This window comes from Procambarus clarkii, chromosome 86, assembly GCF_040958095.1.
Source record: "Procambarus clarkii isolate CNS0578487 chromosome 86, FALCON_Pclarkii_2.0, whole genome shotgun sequence".
Taxonomy (NCBI): Eukaryota; Metazoa; Arthropoda; class Malacostraca; order Decapoda; family Cambaridae; genus Procambarus; species Procambarus clarkii.
In genome coordinates this window covers 14,107,340-14,133,497 of record NC_091235.1, presented here as the reverse complement: position 1 = coordinate 14,133,497, position 26,158 = coordinate 14,107,340, and the positions used below count along the sequence as shown (strand labels likewise).

The 26,158-nt window shown below is 41.0% G+C and overlaps 1 protein-coding gene across 2 annotated transcripts in view; it reads right to left on the bottom strand.

Moving 5' to 3' along the window:
- Window positions 1–974: 974 nt before the first annotated feature.
- LOC123768597 (ras-like GTP-binding protein RhoL) overlaps window positions 975–26,158 on the bottom strand; it is a 51,384-nt gene continuing 26,200 nt past the window's right edge. For both annotated transcript variants that reach the window (XM_045759234.2, XM_045759235.2), the window contains exons 3-6: window positions 21,865–21,996; window positions 19,254–19,385; window positions 15,733–15,850; window positions 975–12,749 (exon numbers count right to left, since the gene is read on the bottom strand). In XM_045759234.2, coding sequence (XP_045615190.1) covers window positions 12,556–12,749; window positions 15,733–15,850; window positions 19,254–19,385; window positions 21,865–21,972 — 552 coding nt within the window. In that variant the 5' untranslated portion in view covers window positions 21,973–21,996 and the 3' untranslated portion in view covers window positions 975–12,555. The remainder of the gene's footprint in view (window positions 12,750–15,732; window positions 15,851–19,253; window positions 19,386–21,864; window positions 21,997–26,158) is intronic.

The following is a 26,158-nucleotide window of genomic DNA, read 5'->3' as shown; positions in this document are numbered from 1 at the left end:
TGGAGGGGTCGCCCCGAGTGGATGGTTGGGTGTCCAGGCTAGGGCGATAGGGGGGAATGGGGTCTTAGCACTAGTGGGAGAAGGAACGATGTAGTAAGACTCCCCTGTTGAAATTGGGGAGCACCGCTGGGGACGACGCACCCTTCAAAAATCACCGACGGGTGATTTTTTTTTTCGGAAGGAGAGTGCGGTGGCCCATAGGGCCATCCATGCAGCTAAGCACGAGTGTTGGAAGTCTAATTTCCACCATTACGTTCGAAACTCCTTTGCTGCAGATCTAGAAGTGTGCAAAATAGCGGGTAAATTCGTTCGTGATGTCTCGCCGGTTCTTCAGCTCCATGGTATTCGTGGCGAACCTGTTGCGGGTCGCGACCGAACTGGGTTTCCACTTCTGCTAGCTCTGGTTCTCGTCTTCCTCAATCTTTCCATCTGTGTAAACCTATCCTTGAATCTCGCCCTTTAGATTTCTGCACTCGTTTCAGACTTTCATATAACGATCCCTTCTATCCCTGACCTTCAGTGTGCCTTGGCCCTCTGCTGTTCTACAGTGGGGGTATGGGGAAGAATGAGGGGGAGGGGGGAAGACTGAGAATATGGAAAAAAAATGAGTATGGGGAAGAATGGGAGAGTGTGGGGGGGAAAAGTGTGGGAGTATGGTGGAGAGGAAGAGTGGGGGTGTAACACTGTAAGGTGTTTATGTATTTTAAATACAACTAAACCAGATATACGCGTCACAGACAAGGATTTGACAGGCGCCATTCTGGCGGCCTGAATCTCACACCTCTAAGAGTTAATGACCACATATGACATTTTCTGGACACCACTGCGGCGAAAGTAAGTACATTTGTGAAATTTTTTCAACATGTATGTGATCAGGGAAGGGTATTTAACACATTTAGAGGAAAACAATTTTGCAAACTATTTTTGGTGCATTTGGGGTTTGTCATATTTTAAGTGGATAAGGAAAAAAATAATCCTTTATTTTTGTTTTTTTGTTTTGTTTTTTTAGCACATAGAAAGACATGCACGAATATCCATAGCCACACACTAAGGGTTAAAAGACTAAAGTCTAATTTGCAGGGTGTTTTCCAGGAATTTAACCCCTGTAGAAATTACAGTACACGTACTACTATATATATCTCAAATCACTGCATATAAAAATATATCTAGTCCTTGCAATTTTTCAGTGGTGGAGATTAAATTCAAGCTATAGAAACAATCCTTCCATTATATCATATCTTAGCAATGTGATATGTTCAGTAAATTTGACCTCTACGTTGACCAAACCACACACTAGAAATTGAAGAGATGACGAAGTTTGATTGACCTCTATCAAATGATGGGCTATCATATTTATCACTATGTCCAATGATATAAATGATTAGCTGTGCATTTCATGCTAATAATAGATGTTCTAATACAGTAAATATGATTGTTATTTTTTTAATAATACACAGTCGAACATTTTCAGATTTACAATATTCAGTAACAGTCTGTTCAAATTACATGTTATATATGGGTGAACATAAAAACAAACACAACTTAAGAATACATGTATATTAATAACAATGGTAATTTTAATGTGCCCCAATGTGCTTATTAGAATTATGTATACAGTAGTACTGTATGAGCTCGGTTATCCAAAGCACACCGAACTGAATATTTGGGTTATCCAGTCAAAATCATGTCTGGATAATTTTTTCCTAAACTTCTCTATATCTGAACAGAAATCCAGATAACTGGAAGTTTGGCAGGATAACACAGAATGGCCAGAGTCTAAGTCAAGTCTGGATAATTTTCTGGCAAAACTTCACCCATATCCAGACAGAAATACTGTACAGGTAACAGGAGATTAGGTTATGTAAATTTTCTGAATTAAATATTTCAAGATCTACAGTATCAAACAAAAAGACAAACTATACCAAGGTAAGCTGAATGTTCCTTCAAATTAATTTTGTTATTGTGTGGGTGAAAATTCAAATAAATTTTGGTTGTGGTACAAACAAAATTGAGAATATGGTAATTTTTGCTGCCCATTTGGGTTAGTGTGGAGCAAGACTAGTAACTGTGTGACTCACCATAGATGTAAAGTGCCTTGTGAGCCTCTTGTTGAATCACTTGTGATACAAAGATTATTGATGTGTGTTTTTGTGTGGGTGATTGAATATGTATGTGTATGTACATGTATTTATGAGTGTGTGTACATGTATATATAACATTAATAATTGTGTAACTAGCATTAAAAAAATTATTTGCTTAGCTAAACGAACTAGAGGGTTCAGTTCCTGAACCGATTATATGCCTCTGTAACCCTTTACACCACCACCCACGGGATGGGGTGCATAATAAAGAAAAGTGAAGTTTTGACATTTGTAAGAATTCTGCTTATCCGGATGTCTAGCTTATCTGGTGAGGGGTCCTCCCATGTAGCCCAGATAAGTGAGCTGAGAGAGTACATGCATTATAAATTGTTCTGAAAATATTTTTGTGCAATAATAACTATTTACGGTACATAAATTTTTGTAAATTCCAGATCGTGGAAACAGCTTTGACACTTGATACTCGGAACTAAATTATAAGACCCTTTAAAACTGTGGATATACCAAGGCATCAGTAGTCATGCAGTCATGATAAGGCACACAATGTGTTTGCTGCTTTCTAATTACTGTACAATAAACTGTACATCATTGACTGGAGGACGACAATTTTTAGCAAAATGAGAAACTTATACATCATCTTATACATTGCTTATACATCTTTGCCTATACATCCCTTTGCTGCACATCTTAACTAAGATGCTAATAGAATCTTAGGACCTCTCCTATTTCTTGTATACATCAATTATTTGCCAAATGTTTCTATCATTCTTAAACCTATACCATTTGATGATGATACTACCTACATCTATTCTGACCCCAACCCAAACACACTAAACAATATTGTAAATAATGAATTAAAAAGTCCACTCATGGTTGTCACCCAACAAACTCACATTAAACATAAAATGTAGGAGGTCTTTTCTATTTGGCAGTAAATCATCAAATGAAATTCAACTTCAGATAATGTTAACATTAGCAATAAAAATGAGGGAAAGTTCCTTGGCCTATTCATAGAAAGCAGACTGAATTTAGGCACCTACATACAACACACAGCCAAAAGAAGCTAGAAGCTCCCGATGGAGGCTCGAATGCCTCCATCCCCGCAACTAAGGCAACCCCCATAGCCGCCCGTGTCTCATCCCTCTAAACCCTCAGATGTTTGGGAGTCTGAAGCAGGGGGGGGGGGAAGAAGGAGAAAAGTAAACCACACCAGCAAGGGGAACATGAAGGGGTGCGGACAGAACCAAGGTCAAAGCGACCAATGCTCCCCAAGTCCGGGTCCCTATAACCAAAATGGGGCAGCCCCAGGGCATTCGAGTGGGCAACCAACCGAGTGCTTTGCAGCAACCTAAACCTAGCATTCAATGCACGAGCTGACCCCTAACCTCAGCTGTAGCAGTATGGGTAAATTGGAGCATAAGTAGAGAACAAGTCTCACAAGACTTCGGGTCAAAGGTGGTGTTGACCAAGCAAGCAGCACGATGGAGGCAATACAGGTGATCGTCACCCGAGACAAGGCAACGAACAATGCTCAAACTCTCAAAAGGCTAGATGGGACTCAGAAGACACATCCATCCTGGTCAACTAAGCCCTGACAGGGTTTTCCAGGGCCTGCAGGGGGGTTGTTTTCCTATGGAAAGCCCAGGCAATGGACCGCCAAAGCCGGTTGTATCCCAGTATATGATCCGGGCAAACTGGCCCCAGTGAGGTGAGCAACCCCAGAGGAGGACCGCCCTACTGAACCTAGGTATCACCTAGTAGGGACTGTGGCAGGCTTCCAATGGGCAATAAAGAAAGCTAAAAAGAATGAAAGAGAACTCCAAGGAACCACCACAACCCAGGGGACCAGAAAAAGGCATGGCTACTACCAATATGCAAACTTGGCAGCCCAGCGCATCCCAACCTGCAACCAACCACTCCCTACCCAGGGCCATACAAAAGTACTGAGACCTAAGTTGACCCCAAGGGTGAGGTAGCAAGCCAAGCAGTCACTATACCTATGGGAATGGGGACCCGAAGGACCCAGAGAAGATAATTGACCCCCAAGGGGTGTACTCACAGGGAGCTTAGGGAAGGGAACCCTAAGAGCATGCAGCCCTTGGTACGAACTCCTGGCCACTGCCAACACACAGTACGAACACCAGCATGGTGAAGCCAATCAGCTTTAGAGAAGTTTCTAGCCTTGGTTCATGTCTCAGGATGCAATTTTCTACCAGGAGGGGTCTGTTTTGAAGCGCCTACCTTTCTGGGTGTTTAACCCCATTTGATGGCAGACATGAATACTTTCATACATGAGTTTTATAGGCCATTGCTCTCTGCATCTCTCTAGAGGGTACCATGTTCTGGCTTGTGGTCTGCAGTAGGCATGACAACTCCATATGACTGAAGCCCCGTACTAATATTAGCCAAGATCAGTCTAATAGCTCCAGGGAGCCCACAGAAATGGTCAGTAAACCCTCTAAAATCTGACATGTTCCCTACTCTGCTCTCCTCTCATTAAACTACGAGCTAATCTATCACTATCTTACATACGATATCTGTGCACGGGGCTCACCCACGGCAAATTACCTCAAGGCCATCATCACTCGGCAAAAATTTGCTATCAGAACTATAACAAATTCTGTTTCCAGACAACACACAGCCCCCTCTCTTTAAGCAAGTCCATTAACATGCTAAACATACATTCACTCCACACATTCTCATGTGTTCTTCACATGTACAAAACTCTGTTCCTAAAGGTTAATCTTGATCTGAAACTTTTCCTTGATAGGTGTAATAGAGCTCATGAGCACCACACCAGAAAGAAATATATCTTTGAAATCCCCAGAGTCAAACTACATTTGTGCAAACACTTCATGCAAATAAAAGGACCCAGTCTATGGAACTCGCTCCCTAATGAAGTCAACCTATGCCTTATTCAAAAGTAAAACCAAAAAGTACCTAATTTCATCCCCATCATTTCCTACCTTGTGGGGAAAATGATGGGGATCAAACTCACATTTTATCTTGTGCTACCCACTTCCCCAATATTAGTACTTAAGACATACCTTTACCAGTGTAATCACCTCTGTCAATTTATATTGTAGTTACATGTTGATATTAAATTTTGCTACAATGTACCTTTTCATCCTACCTGATATGTTAGATTAAGGACCTACCCAAAATGTTGTGTGTGTTAGTAGCTTTACAAGAATGTAAAAATACAAATCGTATGTAACCTCACAATCCCATTGTACGTTCTTGTGAATAAAAATTAGTTATTATTATTATTTTTTATTACACATTGTATTTCTTGGTATTTTGATGCATCAGGTGACGTCTGCTGGAGTCAGATGGTCATAGCACAGTATAGAGGTACACGCTAAGATTTCATCACCAGCGCCAGCACTGCTGATGAGGCACCAGCACGTCATGGCACTTCATCACTCGGTGCCTATAAATTGCTCAAATTCTCAGCTCCTTCAAGGCTAAACTATGACACATTACAACATTTTATTTGCTTAGTTTCCCATGATCAGAGAACACATTTTAACAATACAAGAAAAAAACTGAGGGGGAATACAGTGGAACCTCGAATAACGAATTTAATCCATTCCGGCGCAGTGATCGTCATGTCAGCCTTTATAACACCCACTGTCCTATGCTAACGAAACAAGTCACAACCAAAAGGCTAAACAATCCTTGGCTTACAAAGGGAATACTTAAATCCATTAATAAAAAACATGCCCTTGAGAAGAAGTATAGGTTAGGAATCATCTCCAAAGAATTTTCAAAGAATTACTCGTTATCGCTATCTAAAATAATTAGAAGAGCCAAAACTAAATACAGTACTACGAAGATAAATTTACCCAAACAAAGGGCAACATTAAGAAAACATGGAGTACAATTTCACAAATATTGGGATCAAAGAAGATTTTAAATAACAAACCAATACTCTTGTCCAATAACGATGGTCAGCTCTCGGTCTCTGATACTGCTATCAAGTTCAATAGATTCTTCTCTTCCATTGGGTCATCCCTTGCAAATGATATTCCATCTTCCAGTACTGATGTTCAGGACTATCTTACAGGTAACTTTCCACAGTCTCTGTACCTAAAGCCTACAAATTCCACTGATGTTAATGAGATAATCCTTTCCCTTAAAACAAAGTCTAGTGCCCTTGAGGAGATACCAACTTTAATTTACAAAAAAAGTCTCCAGATCTTTAGCCCCTGCTATTGCATTGCTCTTCAAGTCACTTGAACTCCGAACCTTTCCAGATATTCTAAAAAAGCGAGAGTAACCCCTGTCCACAAATGTGGTGATCTCACTGGTGTTAACAACTACAGACCTATATCAATCCTGCCAAACTTGTCAAAAATATTTGAAAAACTAATTTACAAGCAGCTTTACTCTTATCTAGCCAAACACAATATACTTAGCTCTGGTCAATATGGCTTCAGACCCAAAAAAATAGCACTAACGATGCACTTATTAGTATGATTAACTTGATACATGCAGCTCTTGATAAAAATGAGTTCCCTGTTGGGTTATTTGTGGACCTGTGTAAGGCTTTTGACACTGTCAACCAACAAAACCTTCTTCTTAAATTACATCATTATGGAGTCAGAGGTCACTCCCTGCAATACCTCAAATCTTACCTCACTAACAGGCTCCAGTATGTTTCTGTGAATAATTCAATTTCTCCCACCCTACCCATCAACATTGTTGTTCCTCAGGGCAGCATACTTGGCCCTCTCCTCTTTCTCATCTACATTAATGACCTTCCAAATGCCTCCCAACACCTCAAACCAATTCTATTTGCTGACGACACAACCTTCATTTACTCCAGTCCTGACTCCCTTGCTCTAAATGTCACAGTGAATACTGAGCTAAATAAAGTCCATCTTTGGCTAACTGCCAGCAAACTCACCCTCAACACTAACAAAACTTTCTATATTCTGTTTGGCAATAAATCCTCAAATCAAATAAATCTCAGGATAAATAATACCCAAATTTGTAACAAAATAGATGGCAAATTCCTTGGCATTCTCATTGACAACAAGCTGAATTTCCAGGAACACATTCTAAATATATCAAAAAAAGTTTCAAAAAATGTTGGCATTCTTTCTAAGATCAGATATTATGCACCTCGCCCTGCCCTGGTGACACTATTACTCCCTCATCTATCCTTATCTCAACTATGGTATTTGTGCTTGGGGTTCTACTACCCAAAATCATTTAAGTCCTCTAATTACTCAACACACAGCTGCTATTAGGACAATATCCAACTCTGGCCCCAGACATCACTCATATATCTATCTACTCAATCCCCTAGTTTGATCCCCTACTCAAATCTCTGAATATGTTAGATATTAAGTCACTGCACATCCTCTCATGAGTATTATATATATATAAAATGCTGAACTGTAATGTCAATCCTGACCTTAAAAGCTTCAATGAAGGTTGTAACAGAACCCATGAGCACCACACCAGAAACAAATACCTTTTTGATATTCCAAGAGTACAACTTAAACTAGAAATGCTCTACAAATCAAGGGACCCAGAATGTGGAATGACCTTCCCAATTATGTTGAAGACTGTACCTCTCTCAACCAGTTTACGATAAAAACTAAGCACTACCTAATTAATTCCCTGTAATCTACCTTTCCCCTATAATGTCAACCCATGTCTGTTATTTTTAAACAATGCTGTTTGTCAACCTAATTGTATTTTTGCTGTTTTTCTGCCATGTTCCCCCCTTTTTTATTTTTTTATTTTCTCAACACATTTTATACTTGAATCTCAATTAGTATTAAGTTTTAGTCTTTAGTGTTTTTCCTGCCCGAAACGCTTTGCGTAATAGTGGCTTTAGGCATTGTATGTACTAGCTCTATCTATAAATTCATCAATATTTGTATCACCCCTTGTATGTATGTACTTTCCTGAATAAACATTTGAATTTTGAATTTTTTGAATTTGAATGTGAAATGGATGTCATACAAAACGAATGTCCCCATTGACAATAATGGAAATCAAATTAATCCGTTCTACCACCTAAAAACATCAATATGATATTCAAAGTTTTATATAATGGAGCAACCTACCTTACATACACTGAACATACCTTTTATGACATTTTTCTTTCTTCAAATTTGTTCAATATTTTTTTTTCATTTGTCTTATAGCAAAAGGTTTGTTCAGTGTTCGGCAGGTAGGCTGCTCCATTATGACACTCTTTTTTGTTTTAAATATGTTCCATTTGTTTTGTATGTATGTACTTTATTTTTGATGCACCACAGCTTTTTCACAATTAAGGTGGGGTTGAAGCTATACAATAAAGTCTGACTTTATTGTATAGCATCTGGACTATTGATAGTGCATGGGACAAAGTAAAGCTAAGAACACTTAGAACTAGTTGGAAAAGACTGACCATCAGGTCTGTTTCCTAAGGAAGGTGACGAGACTGATTTTGAAGGATTTGTGACCAATAAAGTTAGCAAGAAGAAAAAATTAACAGAGGAACTCTTAGCCTACATCAGGGGAATTAAGTCCCCAGAACTGAGAACAGAACTGATGACAAACAGTAGATGACATAGATGAGTGGATAGATCATGACGAAGAAGCCCCAACCTTTCAAAACATGACTGATGTTGAAATTATAGATTTATTTACATGAAAAAATCCAGAACAGTACAATGAAGATGATGGAGAGGAAAACGAAGAAGAAACGTTAAAAGAAAAAAGGTATATCTTGAGGTTATCTTGAGATGATTTCGGGGCTTTAGTGTCCCCGCGGCCCGGTCCTCGACCAGGCCTCCACCCCCAGGAAGCAGCCCGTGACAGCTGACTAACACCCAGGTACCTATTTTACTGCTAGGTAACAGGGGCATAGGGTGAAAGAAACTCTGCCCATTGTTTCTCGCCGGCGCCTGGGATCGAACCCAGGACCACAGGATCACAAGTCCAGCGTGCTGTCCGCTCGGCCGACCGGCTCCCCAACGGAACGGAAAAAATTCAGCAACATTTTGAAGGCATTCTTGCATTTATGGAAATGAGTAACGGTGAGTTTATGAACACGATGAGATTGTACAATTTGTATATGAAGTTTTTGAAAACAAGAGCAAAGGAATTAAACAAGTATCAATTAAAGTATGTTACAAAGGCTTCCAAGAAAGCACACACTGCACCACCTGCACCTGACTCATCACATGTTGACCCAAATTCTTCAACATCTGAGGTTACCTCATCACCATTAATCTCCACTTCAGTCAGCCCAACACCACCATCCACCACCATCTCTTTCATGTAAATAACAATGCTCTATCAACAATAAGAATCAAGTTAGCAAGTGGATCAGGACTTCTTGTAATGGTGTGTACAAACAAAATACCGTCAAATTTATGCCATGAAACTGTAGATTTGTTCCCCCAGATTTTCAGGATGGACCGCATATACGAACACAACAAGTTATCTGATAAGTCTCAGCCCCAAAAAGGGTTCGTAAAACAAGTGACTGTCTGTATGTGTATAAATATACACACATGTATTTATTCATACTAATATATTATATATATATATATATATTATATATATATATATATATATTATATATATATATATATATATATATATATATATATATATATATATATATATATATATATATATATATATATATATATATATATATATATATATATATAAAGCCTAAAACTTATAATTAGATAAAGTACACATTTTGCCTGAAATATATAATGGTAATCACTCATTTGCGGTTGATAAAAGTTCAGTGGCTACTGTTATGGCTGCCCTTCATGTTCAGACACTGGATGGTGACGTTGCCAGATATGGTCCTCATTTTTCTAGAAGGAAAGTGAGGGACTCGGGATTTTTTTTTCAAAATGGGGGGTTGTTACTGGAGGCCTGATGAAGTAATTGTTAGCCCCATGTATGTGCAAGACTTAAATTTTATGCAGTTCCCTAATACTTCATACCATGTGATGCTCAGTCTGAGAATATATAGGTACCCCATCATATGATATGATGTGCAACCAAAGGGTTAATCAATTTGATTACAAAGATTTATTGAAGGAAAGAAAGTAAATGAGTTACATGAACTTTTTTTTAGGTTATATGATGAAAGTATAAGGAAATTTAAACCAGTACAAAGATGCAGAACTAGGAAGCAGGAATGGTTCAATATAAATTGAGAGAGGGCCAGACAACAAAAGACAAACAAGTGTTGAGTGTAACAGAATAAGCACAGAAAAGGAACAACAAGTCCTAGAAAGGACCGGAGGAAGCCACATCGAAAGACGACAGACGTTCCATTAATACGGGAAGTAGCGGAAACCTTTCCAAACTCTCGAGAACACAGAAGCAAGCACAAGTCACAAAAGCACATAAAGGCACAGCCACACCCGACACCAAAAGTCATGCAGAACTCCAAGAAGAGGGGAACATGATGGAGACATCCCATCCCAAGAAAAAGGGGGGGGGGGAATAACTGAGAAGAACACTCACCTACAGGACGGAACCAACTAACTCATGGGACAAGGAACCGAGCCCGGGAAGAGGCCGACGCCCAAAAACTCGTACAGGGGGGGGGGGGGAAACCCCACTCCACGTAAACGTAAGCCCCACCAAGAGAGTAGAAAAACCCCCGCGAGGTCCAACGGGGCCCTAGGCACTCCTAAGGCAGCCCCTCCCCAGCCCCAGGAACCCACATGGCAGGCCCAGAGGCCGAGGAGTCCCCCCAAAGCCCCAGCCTCAAGAAAAAACCAGGGCAGCCGCAAAAATACTAAGGAAGGTAGCCCACTGGCAGATTTACAACACAGCTGGAGGAACAGGCTCGAATGCCCCCGTCGCTACCCTGGAAGGGGAATTCCCTGAGATCGCCCAAGTCCCAAAACCAATGACCCCACCCCGCCCCGAACTCACAGACGGTAAGGATCTGGATGCAGGTAGGAAGGGGGGACCAGAGTAGATCACAACAGGGAAAAGACAAGGGAGGGTGTGGAAGGAACCGAAGCAGCAACACTCTCCCCCCGCCCCAAGCCCCAACACCAACCAAAACTGGCAGCCTCGGGGCTTCCGGGGAGCAAACAACCGAGAGCGTTGCCACCATCGAAGCTCAACGTGCAACATCCGTACTGCCTGCACCCACAAAGTCAGCATAAGACTGGGTAACTGAACCACAATAAGCAACAAAACTTGCAGGACTCTGGGCCGAAGGTGTCACCGACCCCACAGGCAGCAGACGGAGGCAAAGAGAGTCACCCTGAGACAAGGGGTGAGAGCAACCCTCAAACTCTTTAGAAGCGAGGGGGGGACTCCGGGGTCACATCCATCGGATCCGCGCGCCCCCAGGGGTTTCCCAGGGTCCTGAGCATTTACTATAAGAGGACTCTTGCTCAGGTAATCCCAGGCAGGGTACTGCTAACCGGCGCCCAAAGCTACCAAACAGCCTTCTAAGAACTGAACCCCCGGACGTGTACACTTACGGGGACCCGCCGAAAAAAGGAAGAATACACAGGGGACACAGGGGGCCAAGGCAACTCTAGGTGCATGCAGCCCAAGCACGGGAGAAATTACTCCTGGCTCACACACCACCTCGGAACAGGACCACACCCCAAGGCACAGCACTGGAACATCAGGAGCCAGAATCACACGACCGCCAGGTCTCACATCAGCCTCAGAACAGAGGGTGGATTGCCGGTGCGGGGGTCTGGAGCTCCCCATTCCCCCTCCTGGGGAGGGGGGAGCTGTGTAGACTGTGGCACGGTGACGGTTGTGATATCATGTTCGTTTGCTTATTTTTCATTTGGGAAGTTCTGCTTAACAGTTTGGCTTTCAGTAGCAATTTTTTAACCAGATAGGGTTTGTTTTGGGGGCGCCTACCTTTAAAGCGTTATATTACAAAGAGTAATGGGAATACGGGACACCAGAAGCATAGCTCTCATCCAATAACTAAACATAGGTAATTACAGGTTCAAGCTAAGGAAACAAAGCTGCCAAAAAATAAGAAAGTCCACTTTTGAAAATAGAGTGTAGACGATTAGAACAAGTTAAGTGAGAAGGTGGTGGAGGCCAAAACTATCAGTAGTTTTAAAGCATCATATGACAAAGAGTACTGGGAAGATGGGGCACCAAGAACATAGGTCTCATGTAACTACACTTAGGTAATTACAGTACTGAACTGTAAGGCTTTTAACAGATCAGCATAACATACACAATCTTTGTGTAAGGAACTTTGTTATTGGCTCATTGGTTTAAATTAAGGATAAACAGCTATACAAGGGGGCTGACCTGTGCTCATCATTAATTTCCTTTTAGGCAGAGGGTACAACTAGTACATACATATTCATTGCTCTTGAATGATTAATGTTTTCCTTAATGATAATCTGCTAGATACACATACAAAATACTTATTAAATGGATTGCAAATTAGTAAATTGTTACCATTTTCTGAATACTACATTATAACACACGGCCGCTGCCTCGGTGCTAAACCAACAGCTGCCATTATAGCCGAGGTGAAGACTTCTTGTACTCCTTCTTGTGATTTAGCAGAGCACTCCACATATTTAGAAAGGCGAGCCTTCTTAACTAACTTCTTGCCATCTCTTTGATTAAGAACATTTAGGTTCCTAACATCCTTTTTTGTACCTAGATGGAAAAATTAATGAAATTAAAATCTTGGCCGTTTGTGAATGTGCTTAGGTAAACAGCAGTTCTGATAATTTTAATAACACAATAAATTAATATAAATATATGTAATAGACTTAGAAAATTAATTAAAATATATTAATTAAATAAGCAGTTATGGCCAGTGGCAATGTCAAATATGGGACGTGTGAGAAGAAGACTACTCGGAATGAATTCAATCATGTCCTAGTCATGCCATAAAAACTTTCACTACAACTGTCAAAAAATCTCATCTCATGAATTAATCACTACACTGTGCAACACGGTTTAAGGTGCTAGATCGGTAGTGCACAAGGCACCTCAGGGCACTCGTAGGTATAGCGTAGCATTCAAAACTCCCACCGCTACACAGGATTAACAAACTTCTCCAAGGCTCTCATAAACAGATGCCATTTTTTTTTTAAATCGTGGGCAACATTCCCGGGTGTGAGAGCCTCAGAACTGAGTGAGCAACCAAGGCTGGCATACGCAGCATGAACTAACAGCACTACTATTCAGCTTGTAACCACATCATCATCATCTGCCCGAAACGCTTTGCGTAATAGTGGCTTTAGGCATTGTATGTACTAGCTCTATCTATAAAGCCAACAAACTTTGTAAAATCTCTTTATGTATGTACCTTTACCTAAATAAAAATTATTATTATTATTATTATCTAAAAATGTCAAAATATATATGTAATGGGTATTATTTAGCCATGATAGTATTACAGAAGAGCCTGACTGTGATAATGACTGTGTTTACTCAGTTTCTATGATCGAGCAACAGAGATATTACAGGAAAGAGATGGTTGGGTTGACTGCATCTATCTGGACCTAAAAAAGGCTTTCGACAGAGTTCCACATAAGAGGTTGTTCTGGAAACTGGAAAATATTGGAGGAGTGACAGGTACGCTTCTAACATGGATGAAAAATTTTCTGACTGATAGAAAAATGAGGGCTGTGATCAGAGGCAATGTATCGGACTGGAGAAATGTCACAAGTGGAGTACCACAGGGTTCAGTTCTTGCACCAGTGATGTTTATTGTCTACATAAATGATCTACCAGTTGGTATACAGAATTATATGAACATGTTTGCTGATGATGCTAAGATAATAGGAAGGATAAGAAACTTAGATGATTGTCATGCCCTTCAAGAAGACTTGGACAAAATAAGTACATGGAGTGCCACTTGGCAAATGGAATTTAATGTTAATAAATGCCATGTTATGGAATGTGGAATAGGAGAACATAGACCCCACACAACCTGTATATTATGTGAGAAATCTTTAAAGAATTCTGATAGAGAAAGAGATCTAGGGGCGGTTCTAGATAGAAAACTATCACCTGAGGACCACATAAAGAATATTGTGCGAGGAGCCTATGCCACGCTTTCTAACTTCAGAATTGCTTTTAAATACATGGATGGCGATATACTAAAGAAATTGTTCACGACTTTTGTTAGGCCAAAGCTAGAATATGCAGCAGTTGTGTGGTGCCCATATCTTAAGAAGCACATCAACAAACTGGAAAAGGTACAAAGACATGCTACTAAGTGGCTCCCAGAACTGAAGGGCAAGAGCTACGAGGAGAGGTTAGAGGCATTAAATATGCCAAAACTAGAAGACAGAAGAAAAAGAGGTGATGTGATCACTACATACAAAATAGTAACAGGAATTGATAAAATCGATAGGGAAGATTTCCTGAGACCTGGAACTTTAAGAACAAGAGGTCATAGATTTAAACTAGCTAAACACAGATGCCGAAGAAATATAAGAAAATTCACTTTCACAGAGTGGTAGACGGTTGGAACAAGTTAGGGGAGAAGGTGGTGGAGGCCAAGACCGTCAGTAGTTTCAAAGCGTTATATGACAAAGAGTGCTGGGAAGACGGGACACCACGAGCGTAGCTCTCATCCTGTAACTACACTTAGGTAATTACACTTAGGTAATTACACAGTAGTTTCAAAGTGTTATATGACAAAGAGTGATGGGAAGACGGGACACCACAAGCGTAGCTCTCATCCTGTAACTACACTTAGGTAATTACACACACACACACACACCTCCAGAAAGCAGCCTGTAGCAGCTGTCTAACACCCAGGTACCTATTTACTGCTAGGTGAACAGATGCATCAGGGTGAAAGAAACTCTCCATTTGTTTCTGCCTCCACCGGAGATCGAACCTGGACCCTTAGGATTACAAACCCTGAGCGCTGTCTACTCAGCTGTCAGGCCCCCATAAGCCAGCCGTCAGGCTTACTACATTACCTAGAAATAATCCTCAAATTATATTACAATGTACCTGTTGATAATTTTCAAATTTTACTATAATGTACCTACTAATCTTCGTCAAATTCCCTTACAACCTACCTGCTACCATTACTCAATTTTTGCTAGAAATACTTAAAATTATCTGTTAGATTGAGGACCTGGCCGAAATGCTATGCTTGTTAGTGGCTTCACAAGAATGTAAAAAAATGCTATGTACTCTCCTGTCCTCATCGAGGACACTATGATTAGTGGCACTCAGGTAAATCATAAAATAGGCATGACTTGCATAGTGGAATGGTTAAGCTTAATAATCAGTAATTACAAGGTAAAGTATTATTTTCATATTTATATAGTACTGTATAGGTGTGACACTTAAGTTTCCATTCTTGCAGAACTATTCTTATTATCAAGTACAGTACTTCAAGTATTATCAAGTACAGTACTTCAAGGTCCTCCCACACATGTAATATAATATTTATCAATAATGTTGCACAGCCTATAATACAGTACATTATGCAAGTCCTAAATACTGTATTAATGCCATGGAATTCTGCAAGCAATTACTGTCGTGAACAATCACTGAATAAACATTTATAAATGTTTATGAAAAGTTTGAAAACCTCTAAGTCATGCAATGGTTCATATTCATATATTTCTCTACCAAACTAATAAAATAAAATTACAGTACTTACCAACTAGAACTACTGGCACTTTAGGGCAATGCTGCTGGAGTTCTGGCAACCATTTTGATGTAACATTCTCAAAGCTGGCACGGTTATCCAGAGCAAAACAGACAATAAACACATTTGTCTGTAAAAAGGAATAGTTCTTTGAACATAAACACTTACAATTTTGAACTGTCCACAAAAATATGCTATTAAAATATTAAATCTAATTCTCATTAAAAGAATTTACCTGAACGCCACTATATCTCTAGTGGCCTCGATCAGGACATGAAGCAGCTTGTCAGAGGTACCCCCCCCCCAAATTGTCCTAATGATTTTATCGAGCTGGATTTTGAAATTCCGTGTTTTGGCATTTACGGTTTTGATAGGTGGTTCAACACCGTCTTCTCAGCTATTGACACATCCCTTGTAAATGAATTCCCAGCATCCCAAAGCAATGTTAATTACTAACTTATATTTAGCTATCCTGATTCGCTGTACCTAACTTCCACTAGTTCCTCAGAAGTTAATGATATAATCTTCTCATAAAACTAAGTCAGGTATCCTTGCTGAGATACAAATATATAAATAAAATATACAGTATTATTTACCTGATTTACCTGAGGGACACTAACCCAAGTGGCCTCAATGAGGACAAGATGCAGGCAGCTTGTCAAAATGTCCCCCCAGTTGTCTGTGATCTTTTCCAGGTAAATTTTAAAACTTAGCACAGTTTTGGCCTTTATGGTTTTGGTAGATAGGCTGTTCCATGGGTTTATAACCCTGTGGGTGAAAAAGCATCTCTTGTTCTCAGTCCTACATTGTGGTTTTGTTTAGTTTTAAACCATTGCTCCTTGTTTGTGTCACATCTGACCTTTTTAAGAAATTGTTCAGATCAACATCTTCTAACTTGTTCAGTACTTTAAAAGTTTTAACAAGATTTGCCCCATCATGCCTGGTTTGCAGAGATGTTAGCCCTGTGGCCTTCAACTGTTCCCGATACGAGAGATGACTTGGCTCCAGAATGACTTTTGTTGTCAGGTGTTGCACTTTCTCCAAAGCAGCTATGTCCTTCTGAAAATGAGGTCTCCATGCTTGGATACAGTAATCCAAATGGGGCCACACCAGATATTTATAGTCGAATCATAACCATCTTTTCCCTAAAGTTAAAAGTATGCTTGATCATTCCATGGGTTTGATTAACTTTTCTGACTGCTTTTTCATTATGTGCCTCTGTAACCCTTTCCACTACCAACCACAAGATGGGTATGGGGTGCATAATAAATGAACTAAACTAACTTTTTCTACCCGTTGTGTAACTTAGAGAGTGGTGGATTTTGACTCCAAGGTCCTTTTCTTCATCACTCTGCTGTTATACAATGCTATTAATTTGGTAGTTGTGGCGTGGGTTGTTTTGCCCCTACAAGCATCGTTTTGCATTTGTTGATATTAAGAAGCATTTGCCAGTCTTCTGACCATTTTTGGAGTTCATGTAGATCTCTTTGTAAGGCTTCAATATCATTTCCCACTTTACCATAAATCTTTGTGTCATCTGCAAATCCGATGATGTAGTTTGATGTATATAACATCAACATGTATATAACTTTTGTGGTTTGTTTTCACAACAAAACAAAAAGAAGGGGGTGGTAGGAGAAAAGAACATAGAAATTGTATTCGGAGCAAACCTAAACATCACTCCCAATGCACTGTGTGTGCTTTCCTCTGAAGCTAAGGGTCCCCTTCTTCCAGCCAGAGGTTGTACTTCCTTCTAAGAAAAAAACAGCATTGAATGTAATGAAACACCATTTTCTGGGTGAGCCCCGGAGGCTCAATAGCTGATGTGTTATATTAGTCCATGCATAAGTCAATTGGAGTTCAGCCTACCAAGGAACCACGAGCCAGAACCTGACCCCCCTTCCCTTCCCTCAGAAAGACAAAAGTACCAATGGCCTATAGATGCCCCCCATGTGGTTGGTGGGCATTCCATGTCTGCCATCGACGAGGTTGGCACCCAGAAAGGTAAGCATAACAACCGAAAATGCGACCGAAAATCGAACAGGGAGGCAGAACTCGCCCGACAACTTAAGGAAACAAGCAAACGTCACACATCACTGCCGCGCTGCCTGTCTGTGCAGCTCCTCCCCCTCCGGAGAGGGGTGGATGCCCGGACCCCTCGTGCCGGCTACCCAAGTCATCCAGTTTGAGGGCCGAGCATCAAGAAGAAATGGAACCACCGTCCAGAGGGGAGGGATGGTTGCCAGGGAGCTTCCGGGGCTCACCCAGAAAGTGGCATTTCATTACATTCAACATTGTGTTTCTGTGGGGAAGCCCCTACAGCTCCCTGGAGCTATATCACCAAAGAGAAGGAAATAGGAACTTACCCAGGAGGTGGACACCACTCGCACCTCAACTCTAAGTTGAGACAACTAGCTGCAACCTGTGACCCAAAGCCACACATGGGCAACTAGAACCAGGAATGTTGAGATAATGTGCGGCCGGGACCCTGTTTTACCTCCAAAATCCCCATGCCCAAATGTCAGCCCAGAACATATTGTTGAAGACGACAAACATATTGCTCAAAGCAGCAAACTTACGAATGTTGTGGACAAGAGAATAGACTGCAGGCTGGCTAGACTTAACCCTGCAGACAACCTGGGAGACCCGAGCCCTGGAGAAGGGAACGAGGGAAGCCGGATCAACCCAAAGTGCATCCCCGGCTACAGAAGCCGAGGCGCGCAAGTAACGGCAAAGAGCCGCAACTGGACACAACACACGATGCATCCCCGGCCTGACCAACCAAGCATCGATGACCCAAGGACCCATCCAGAAAGCGGCAGTCTCATTCTTCGCCAGAAAAGGAGGAGAAGGCTGCAATCTAACAAACCTACCATCAGGATAAAGAGCAGAAACCCCTGCACCAGAGGAGAGCATGAAGCTCACCAACCCGACCCACAGAAGTCAATACCAACAGAAAGAGAGCCTTGGAAAAACAATCTTGAACCAAAGGGGCCACCACGAACCGAGGGGTGACTTCGTTTTTGTTGTTTCAACAAAACTTTGCATTTCTTCCCATTCTGCACACCACTTAATTTTTGAGCAACCCATGGCATGGTATATAATTACTGTTATGGTTAGAATTAAAAAAAAAAAAGCTGAAAAACAATGAAATTGCATACAAAGAATTCAAGCGCAATCCTCATTTAAGCGGGAGATCTGGTAAACTTAAGCGGGATCGCCTGTGCCACCAGGAACCACGTGCTCGGTCAACCCATACGTGTATCAAAGTCGCAAGTTGAGGCAAAGGTCGTAAGTAAGAGTTGAACTTCCCAACGAAATCAGGGTTGTAACTCAAAAAATTCAGAAGTAGGGGCATTCGTAAGTCGAGGTTCATCTGTATTTTGTTACTGTGTTTACTGTCACAAACTAATGTAACAATATAGACATTACAATAGTAATAATAAAATGAAACAAACTGGTATAGTAACCGATACATTATAAACAAATTAACAATTTTCCATGGGAACCAGTTCACTTGTAAAATTAGTTACCCCAGGATATGAGAGAGGACGGAGACGTTCATACTCTTCTTGACCTGCTGTATCCCACAACATCATTGGGTAGGTTCGTTCGTCAACAGTGTGATTCCCTGCATAGTTGTCAAAAACTGTTGGTACATACTCCTGAAATTAATATATAAAATCATGCATTTGAAAAAGTACATGAAATTATGGCTTCTGATATCCTCATTTATGTTCAGTACAAAATATAATCTTGTTTAATATGAAACCCTTACAGTACAGTATATATTGTATATGCAAATGCTATATCACATAAGAATTTATAAATAAAAGAATCAGTAGAAGACCCACTTGCTCTTGCAAGATAACTTCTATTGATATTTAACCATTCCCACTCATTTATGGTACTGTACTTAGTTGTGCTTGCAGGGGCTGAGCTCTGCTCTTTCAGCCCGCTTCTCAACTCTCAATTAACTGTTACTAATTGTTTTCCTCCCCACACCCCCCCAGGAAGCAGCCCGTAACAGCTGTCCAACTCCCAGGTGCCTATTTACCGTTAGATGACAAGTGCATCAGGGTGAAAAACTCTGCCCATTGTTTCTCACTGGCGCTGGGAATCAAACCCCAGATCACAGGATTACGTGTGGAGCATGCTGTCCACTCAGCCACCGGCCCCATTCAGTGGGTGTGTGACCTCATGTCAGAATCATGATAGTAACCTTTCAAACTCGAGCAGAGTGTAAGAGTGTATAAAACAGCTGGAGTTGAGAATATGAAGGCAAGGTGTTTATCAAACAATGTGTTCAAACGTGAACTGCAGAATGACGAGTATGTAAAACGTGAATGGTTTCTCTATTCACCATCCCAAAGTCGTTTGTACTGCTTTGTATGTCTCTTGTTGTCAAAGAAAGAATTCCCTTTACTACATTCGGGTTCAATGACTGGAAACACAGCAATGTTATTATAGAACTGAAAATGGAGAACATCAAAGTGCATGGCAGCATATTTGATAAGGCATAAAGAAATTGGATTATTATTACTTTAGCAACATCGCTCAAAGCAGGAATATTGCCATAAAGTGTTGACACGTGTGGTTTCTGCAATTCACTTTCCTGCCTCTAGAGGTTTGCCATTTTGAGGAAAATCAGATTACATATTGGGTCAGCAAAAAATGGCAACTATTTAGGTATACTAGAGCTGCCGAGTGAATTTGACCCTTTCTTGGAAGAACATCTCAAAATGTATAGAAATCCTGGAAAAGGGAATCCGTCATATTTATCTGCAAATATTTGAGGAATTTATTGAATTAATGGGTCAACAGGTTTTGTACTATTTTTGAAGAAGTAAAAGGAGTCAAAGTATTATTAAATAAGTGTAGATTCTACTCCCGACATCTCACACTTAGATCAACTGACATTTACTGTCCGATACATTAAAGGTAGTGGTCAGCTACTACGGGCTGCGTCCTGGGAATGAATGAAGGAGCTTGACGATAATGCCTCAAATATGTCTGGATGATATACTGGATTGCAAGCACGGATTCATCAACTTAATGAGTTTGCCATCTATGTTCCCTGTGCTGGACACATCCTGAACTTGGTGGGAGTAAAAGCAGCAGTGTTGTCTACAAACTCAAATTCTTTGACCTTGTTCAGCATCTGTTCATTTTTTGCTGGTTCTATTCAGTGCTGGAATGTATTGACATCTTTAGGAAAAGATTTTGTGGCCAAGCGTCTGTGACACACGGTCAGCACATTTTGATGATCATCATTCTCTGTATGGGGGGTTTCAAAAAAATAAATACAAAATAAAACATGCACTAGATTCTTTATCAGCCGACATTGAACAGCAAGTGAATACAGTAGGATCGAGCGAAAAATGGAAAACCTGAAAATCTCTCAATTCTTTGGAATGACATGCTAGAAAAATTGAACAAAAACAAGGTCATGCAGTCAAAGGATGTGACCATCCTTGTCGCCACGAATCTTCTGGAGTCTATGAAAGCCTATCTTCGGGAAACTAAAGAAATTTAATTAATTAATATGAATTCAAAGCCATAAGTATGTGTCCAGATACAGATTACAGTGATGTTTGATTGTCGATTGATTAATCCTAAAACATATCTTACGTACCTTAATCCTAACACAGCTGAACAGGGCATGCGAGATCCTTTGCCTCCTTTTGATGTGGAAGAGGCAATCTCAGGGATTAGCATGACGGCATCGTATACCAAAGTTGACCTGGCCCTTGGTTAGCGCCTGACTAAGGTGTCAGTTTCCCAACTGTGCACAACCGACTGGCTAGCGATGCACCCAAACATTCCAACTATGCAAAAATGCAGTTCTGCTGTGTACTATTCTCATGTTACAGGATGACCTGTGACAAGCGCTAGCTTCCTGTCTCCATCGAGGTCACAAGAGAAATGGTGGCTTCATGTAAAGTCTGATAAGTGGCACTATTATTTGTTAATGAAAGGCTGCATATTTCAGATACCAAGCTCTTTCCCCCCCCCCCCTACTGTACACCATCTGGCAGTTGGCCAGCAGTGAGAGCGGAGCTGCATTTCATTTGTTTTATCTGTAATTGAACATTTTAATTGTATTTTTATAACTTAATGAATGTATGTTCTTTTCTCGCTTACCTCTGGGAACTCCCCAGTGGTGTAAGATATTAGAAGGCAAGTCTTGCCGACAGTACCATCACCAACCACTGTTATTTTGAGCGGTCGCTGGTTTACACCGTCCCCCATCTTTACTCACAGTCTGTGTCACTCCTGAAACAAATTCATCATGAAAGTAACTTGTTGAATCTATGAATGCATAGTGAATCTGAAATTGGCCTACCTATTATATACTTATCTATGATTCTGAGGAGCAATGCCTCAGTGACCTGGTCTGGTCAACCAGGCTGCTCGTAGCCTAATTTATTTAAGAGTCAATGCCTGGTTGACCAGGTACCTTATGAAGGTTTTCCAAGTTAGGTTCTCTTTTGAACACCAAGAGGTAGACTAGTTTTGCTCTGTGTAGGGGCCTGTGTTGAAAAGTCTTGGGTATTTGATGTTGATCGAGTTCTCTCTCAGCATACCTGTTACATCTCTGCTTTTTCAATGCAGCTTTTTTTCTTGCAGTTGTGACAGCCTGTTACAGCCTCACAGAGCCAGTATGTTGTTGTTGTTATAGATTCAGCTACTCGGAATAAGTTCCAAGTAGCACGGGCTATGGTGAGCCCGTAACTTACCTGGCAGAGGAGCGGGGCAAGTAGCGCGGGCTATGGTGAGCCCGTAGTGGACTTACCTGGCACAGGAGCGGTGCTGTGAGAGCCAGTAGCCGGGTTCTTTATTTCTATCACTTCATATGGGGCCTTTGTGTCTCCTTCATTGATCCCATCCCAAGTCATTTTTAAGTCATCAAGAATTGGCAGGAGCAAGTAAACGGGAAAGGAATAAAGGGGATAAACAATACTAATTAACACCTTCACCAATATATTCTCATTACATTATATATATAATCTCATTATCATCTCTATATATACACATATGTACACAGAGTGCCGCTTTCGCACAGGACACTATTATAATTGCAGTATTCTTCCATTCCCGGCGAGTCCACTATTATCAAGTATACGTCTTCCACGTTCAATGGTTATAACACCGGCGAGTTCACCTTACTCAACATGGGCCAGTCATACCCCACGTCTGCTCTCCAGAAACACACTGGCAGAGGTCTTCAGCAACACACCGACAGGGGGGGGGGGTCACAAATAATACGTCTAAGGGGTCTCTACCTACACCCTTGCAGAAGTATCCAGCAAACAAACTAGCAGAACTTCCCAACAGACGGCCAATATTGTCGTCTTGTAACTCCTTATGGCCAAATCCCGGGTACGTCGGTCCGTACAATAACACTGCACAAGTACAACAGCCAATATACTGTCTTCTACCGACAGCAGCCACTTGTCTTCACAGGAACAAGTCAGGAGTTCTGGGGCCAGATTCACGAAGCAGTTACGCAAGCACTTACGAACGTGTACATCTTTCCTCAATCTTTGACGGCTTTGGGTACATTTATTAAACAGTTTACAAGCATGAAAACTTTCCATTCAACTCTTGTTATTATTATAAACAGCCTCCTGGTGCTTCGGAGCTCATTAACTGTTTATTAATTGGAAACAAAGCCGCCAAAGATTGAGAAAAGATGTACAGGTTCGTAAGTGCTTGCGTAAGAGATTTCAAGAATCTGGCCCCTGGACTGCCCTAGGTGAACTACCTTCGAGAGCCCAAATAGACCCTCCTCGTCACCTCTGTGGACATAATAGTCATTAGTCAGACAAAAAGTGCACAAGGATAACATTAGATGACAGCCTTTCACCGGGAAACATAAAATATCATTGGATGCACACTATAAATGGCATTGATATCGTTACTTCCCTCGCCAGAGGTTATCTTGAGATGATTTCGGGGCTTTAGTGTCCCCGCGGCCCGGTCCTCGACCAGGCCTCCACCCCCAGGAAGCAGCCCGTGACAGCTGACTAACACCCCAGGTACCTATTTTACTGCTAGGTAACAGGGACATAGGGTGAAAGAAACTCTGCCCATTGTTTCTCACCTGCGCCCGGGATTGAACCCGGGACCACAGGATCACAAGTTCAGCGTGCTGTCCGCTCGGCTCCCTTCGTCATCTTCCATCCATCCAGAGTGCATCATCTTCCACCCACCTCCTAACTGACGTATGCTCAGGAGCATTTCGTAGATGGCGTTGACTTTGCCACACCTCCACACTCCATCGAAGGTGTTGATGTCGTCATATAGCTACTTTGTTGAGTTCTTCAAAAGCAAGGTCTTCCAATATGATCCGGTCGAGCGGACAGCACACTGCACTCGTGATCCTGTGGTCCTGGGTTCGATCCCAGGTCCGGCGAGAAACAATGGGCAGAGTTTCTTTCACCCTATTCCCCTGTTACCTAGCAGTAAAATAGGTACCTGGGTGTTAGTCAGCTGTCACGGGCTGCTTCCTGGGGGTGGAGGCCTGGTCGAGGACCGGGCCGCGGGGACACTAAAGCCCCGAAATCATCTCAAGATAACCTGAAGATGATTACTCCTAAATCTTTTACATTGGCTTTTCTCCCAATAGTGTGGTCTGATTGTTGTATATGTGGTTCGTTTTGATATTTTCCTTTTTTCCATAGTGCAGTAACTGGAACTTTTCCTCAATAAACAGTATTATTTTCTGTGGCAATTAAAAGACTTGATTAACATTGGAGTGGAGGTTTGCTGTGTGTCCTCAATGTCGTGAAAATTGTAGTGTCATCTACAAAGGATGATAGAGTACAATAGTTTGTGTTCTTGCCTATGTCTGATATGAGGAAGAGAAAACTTACTGGAGCACGTACAGTACCTTGGGGGACTGAGCATTTTATGGTGGATGATCCAGATTTTACTTTGTTGACTATTACACTCTGGGTTCTGTTCGTTAGGAAGTTAAATATTCGTCTCCCACCTGTGTCAGTAATTCCTTTTGTGAGCATTTTGTTTGTTGATGCTTGTTTATTTATTTAAAATGATCCCAAATTCACTCTTGTCCCTATCGGAAAACCCGACACCATTTAATAATATTTCATACAATAGGCAGATAATATGGCTGCTGTGTTGTATACACAAGTTACCCATAGAAAATGTAGCTTGTAGTGGACTTTTCCGTCATTAGAAAATGGGATATCATTACCACATAGTACTATAAATTCACTAGCTATTCTGTTGGGAATTATTCTTAAATACAGTAGTCTTTGGACTTATTACATCATAAAAACATCTCATTTGAATTAACTTAATTATCAGTATCAAAATAAAGTAAATGTAACCCTTCTATCACTTATTGACATTGGACAAGGAGAGCCAAGGCGTCAGTAGTAGTGGAAGAGGTCAGCCATTGTTTGTTAGACCGAGTCGTTGGAGCAAATTCCGCTCCTATAATTCTCTTGGACGAAGTGTTATGGAGATCAAATTTAGTGTTCTACCATCAACACGCTGTTTACAACCACAAGGGAAGTGTTTTTCCGAAATCTTATCTAAGTCATTATTGGCCAGTAATGTTAGGTAGATATGATTAATTCTGGTTAGGACGTGAACGATCGAAGAAAAGAACAAACGTTGAAGCAATCATATGAGTCTGAGGAAATGGAATTGGAACAGAAAGCTATACAAGAGATAAAGAAAAATCCGAAATATTTTTTCACATACGCAAAATCAAAATAAAAAACCTCGACAAGTATTGGACCGTTAATTACAAATGAAGGTACGTACACAGAGGACAACAAAGAGGTTAGTGAAATTCTAAGAAGCCAGTATGAGGCTATGTTTAGCACACCAATAAACAACATGAAAGTTGATGACCCAGACAGCTTCTTTATGAATGACATTAAAGCTGCAGATAATATAACGGATATTACCACAAACTCGTAAGACTTTAAAAGAGAAATTGACAATATGCCTATGCACTCAGCTCCTGGGCCTGACTCATGGAATTCAATATTCATAAAGAAATGTAAAGTACCAGTAGCGAGAGCACTCAGCATAATATGGAGAAAGAGCCTGGATACAGGGGAGATACCAGCAGCACTTAAGTCTGCAGATATAGCTCCGTTGCACAGGGGAAGGGGGGAGTAAAGCCTTGGCAAAAAATTATAGGCCAGTTGCACTAACATCACACATAATAAAAGTGTCTGAAAGAGTGATTAGGAATCAAATTTCTAGTTTTATGGAAAACATTGAGTTGCACAACCCAGGACAACATGGATTTAGAGCGGGAAGATCCTGTCTGTCACAGTTACTCAACCACTATGACAAAATCACAGAAGCTCTAGAAGAAAAGCAAAATGCGGATGTTGTATACACAGACTTTGCAAAGGCGTTCAACAAATGTGACCATGGAGTGATAGCT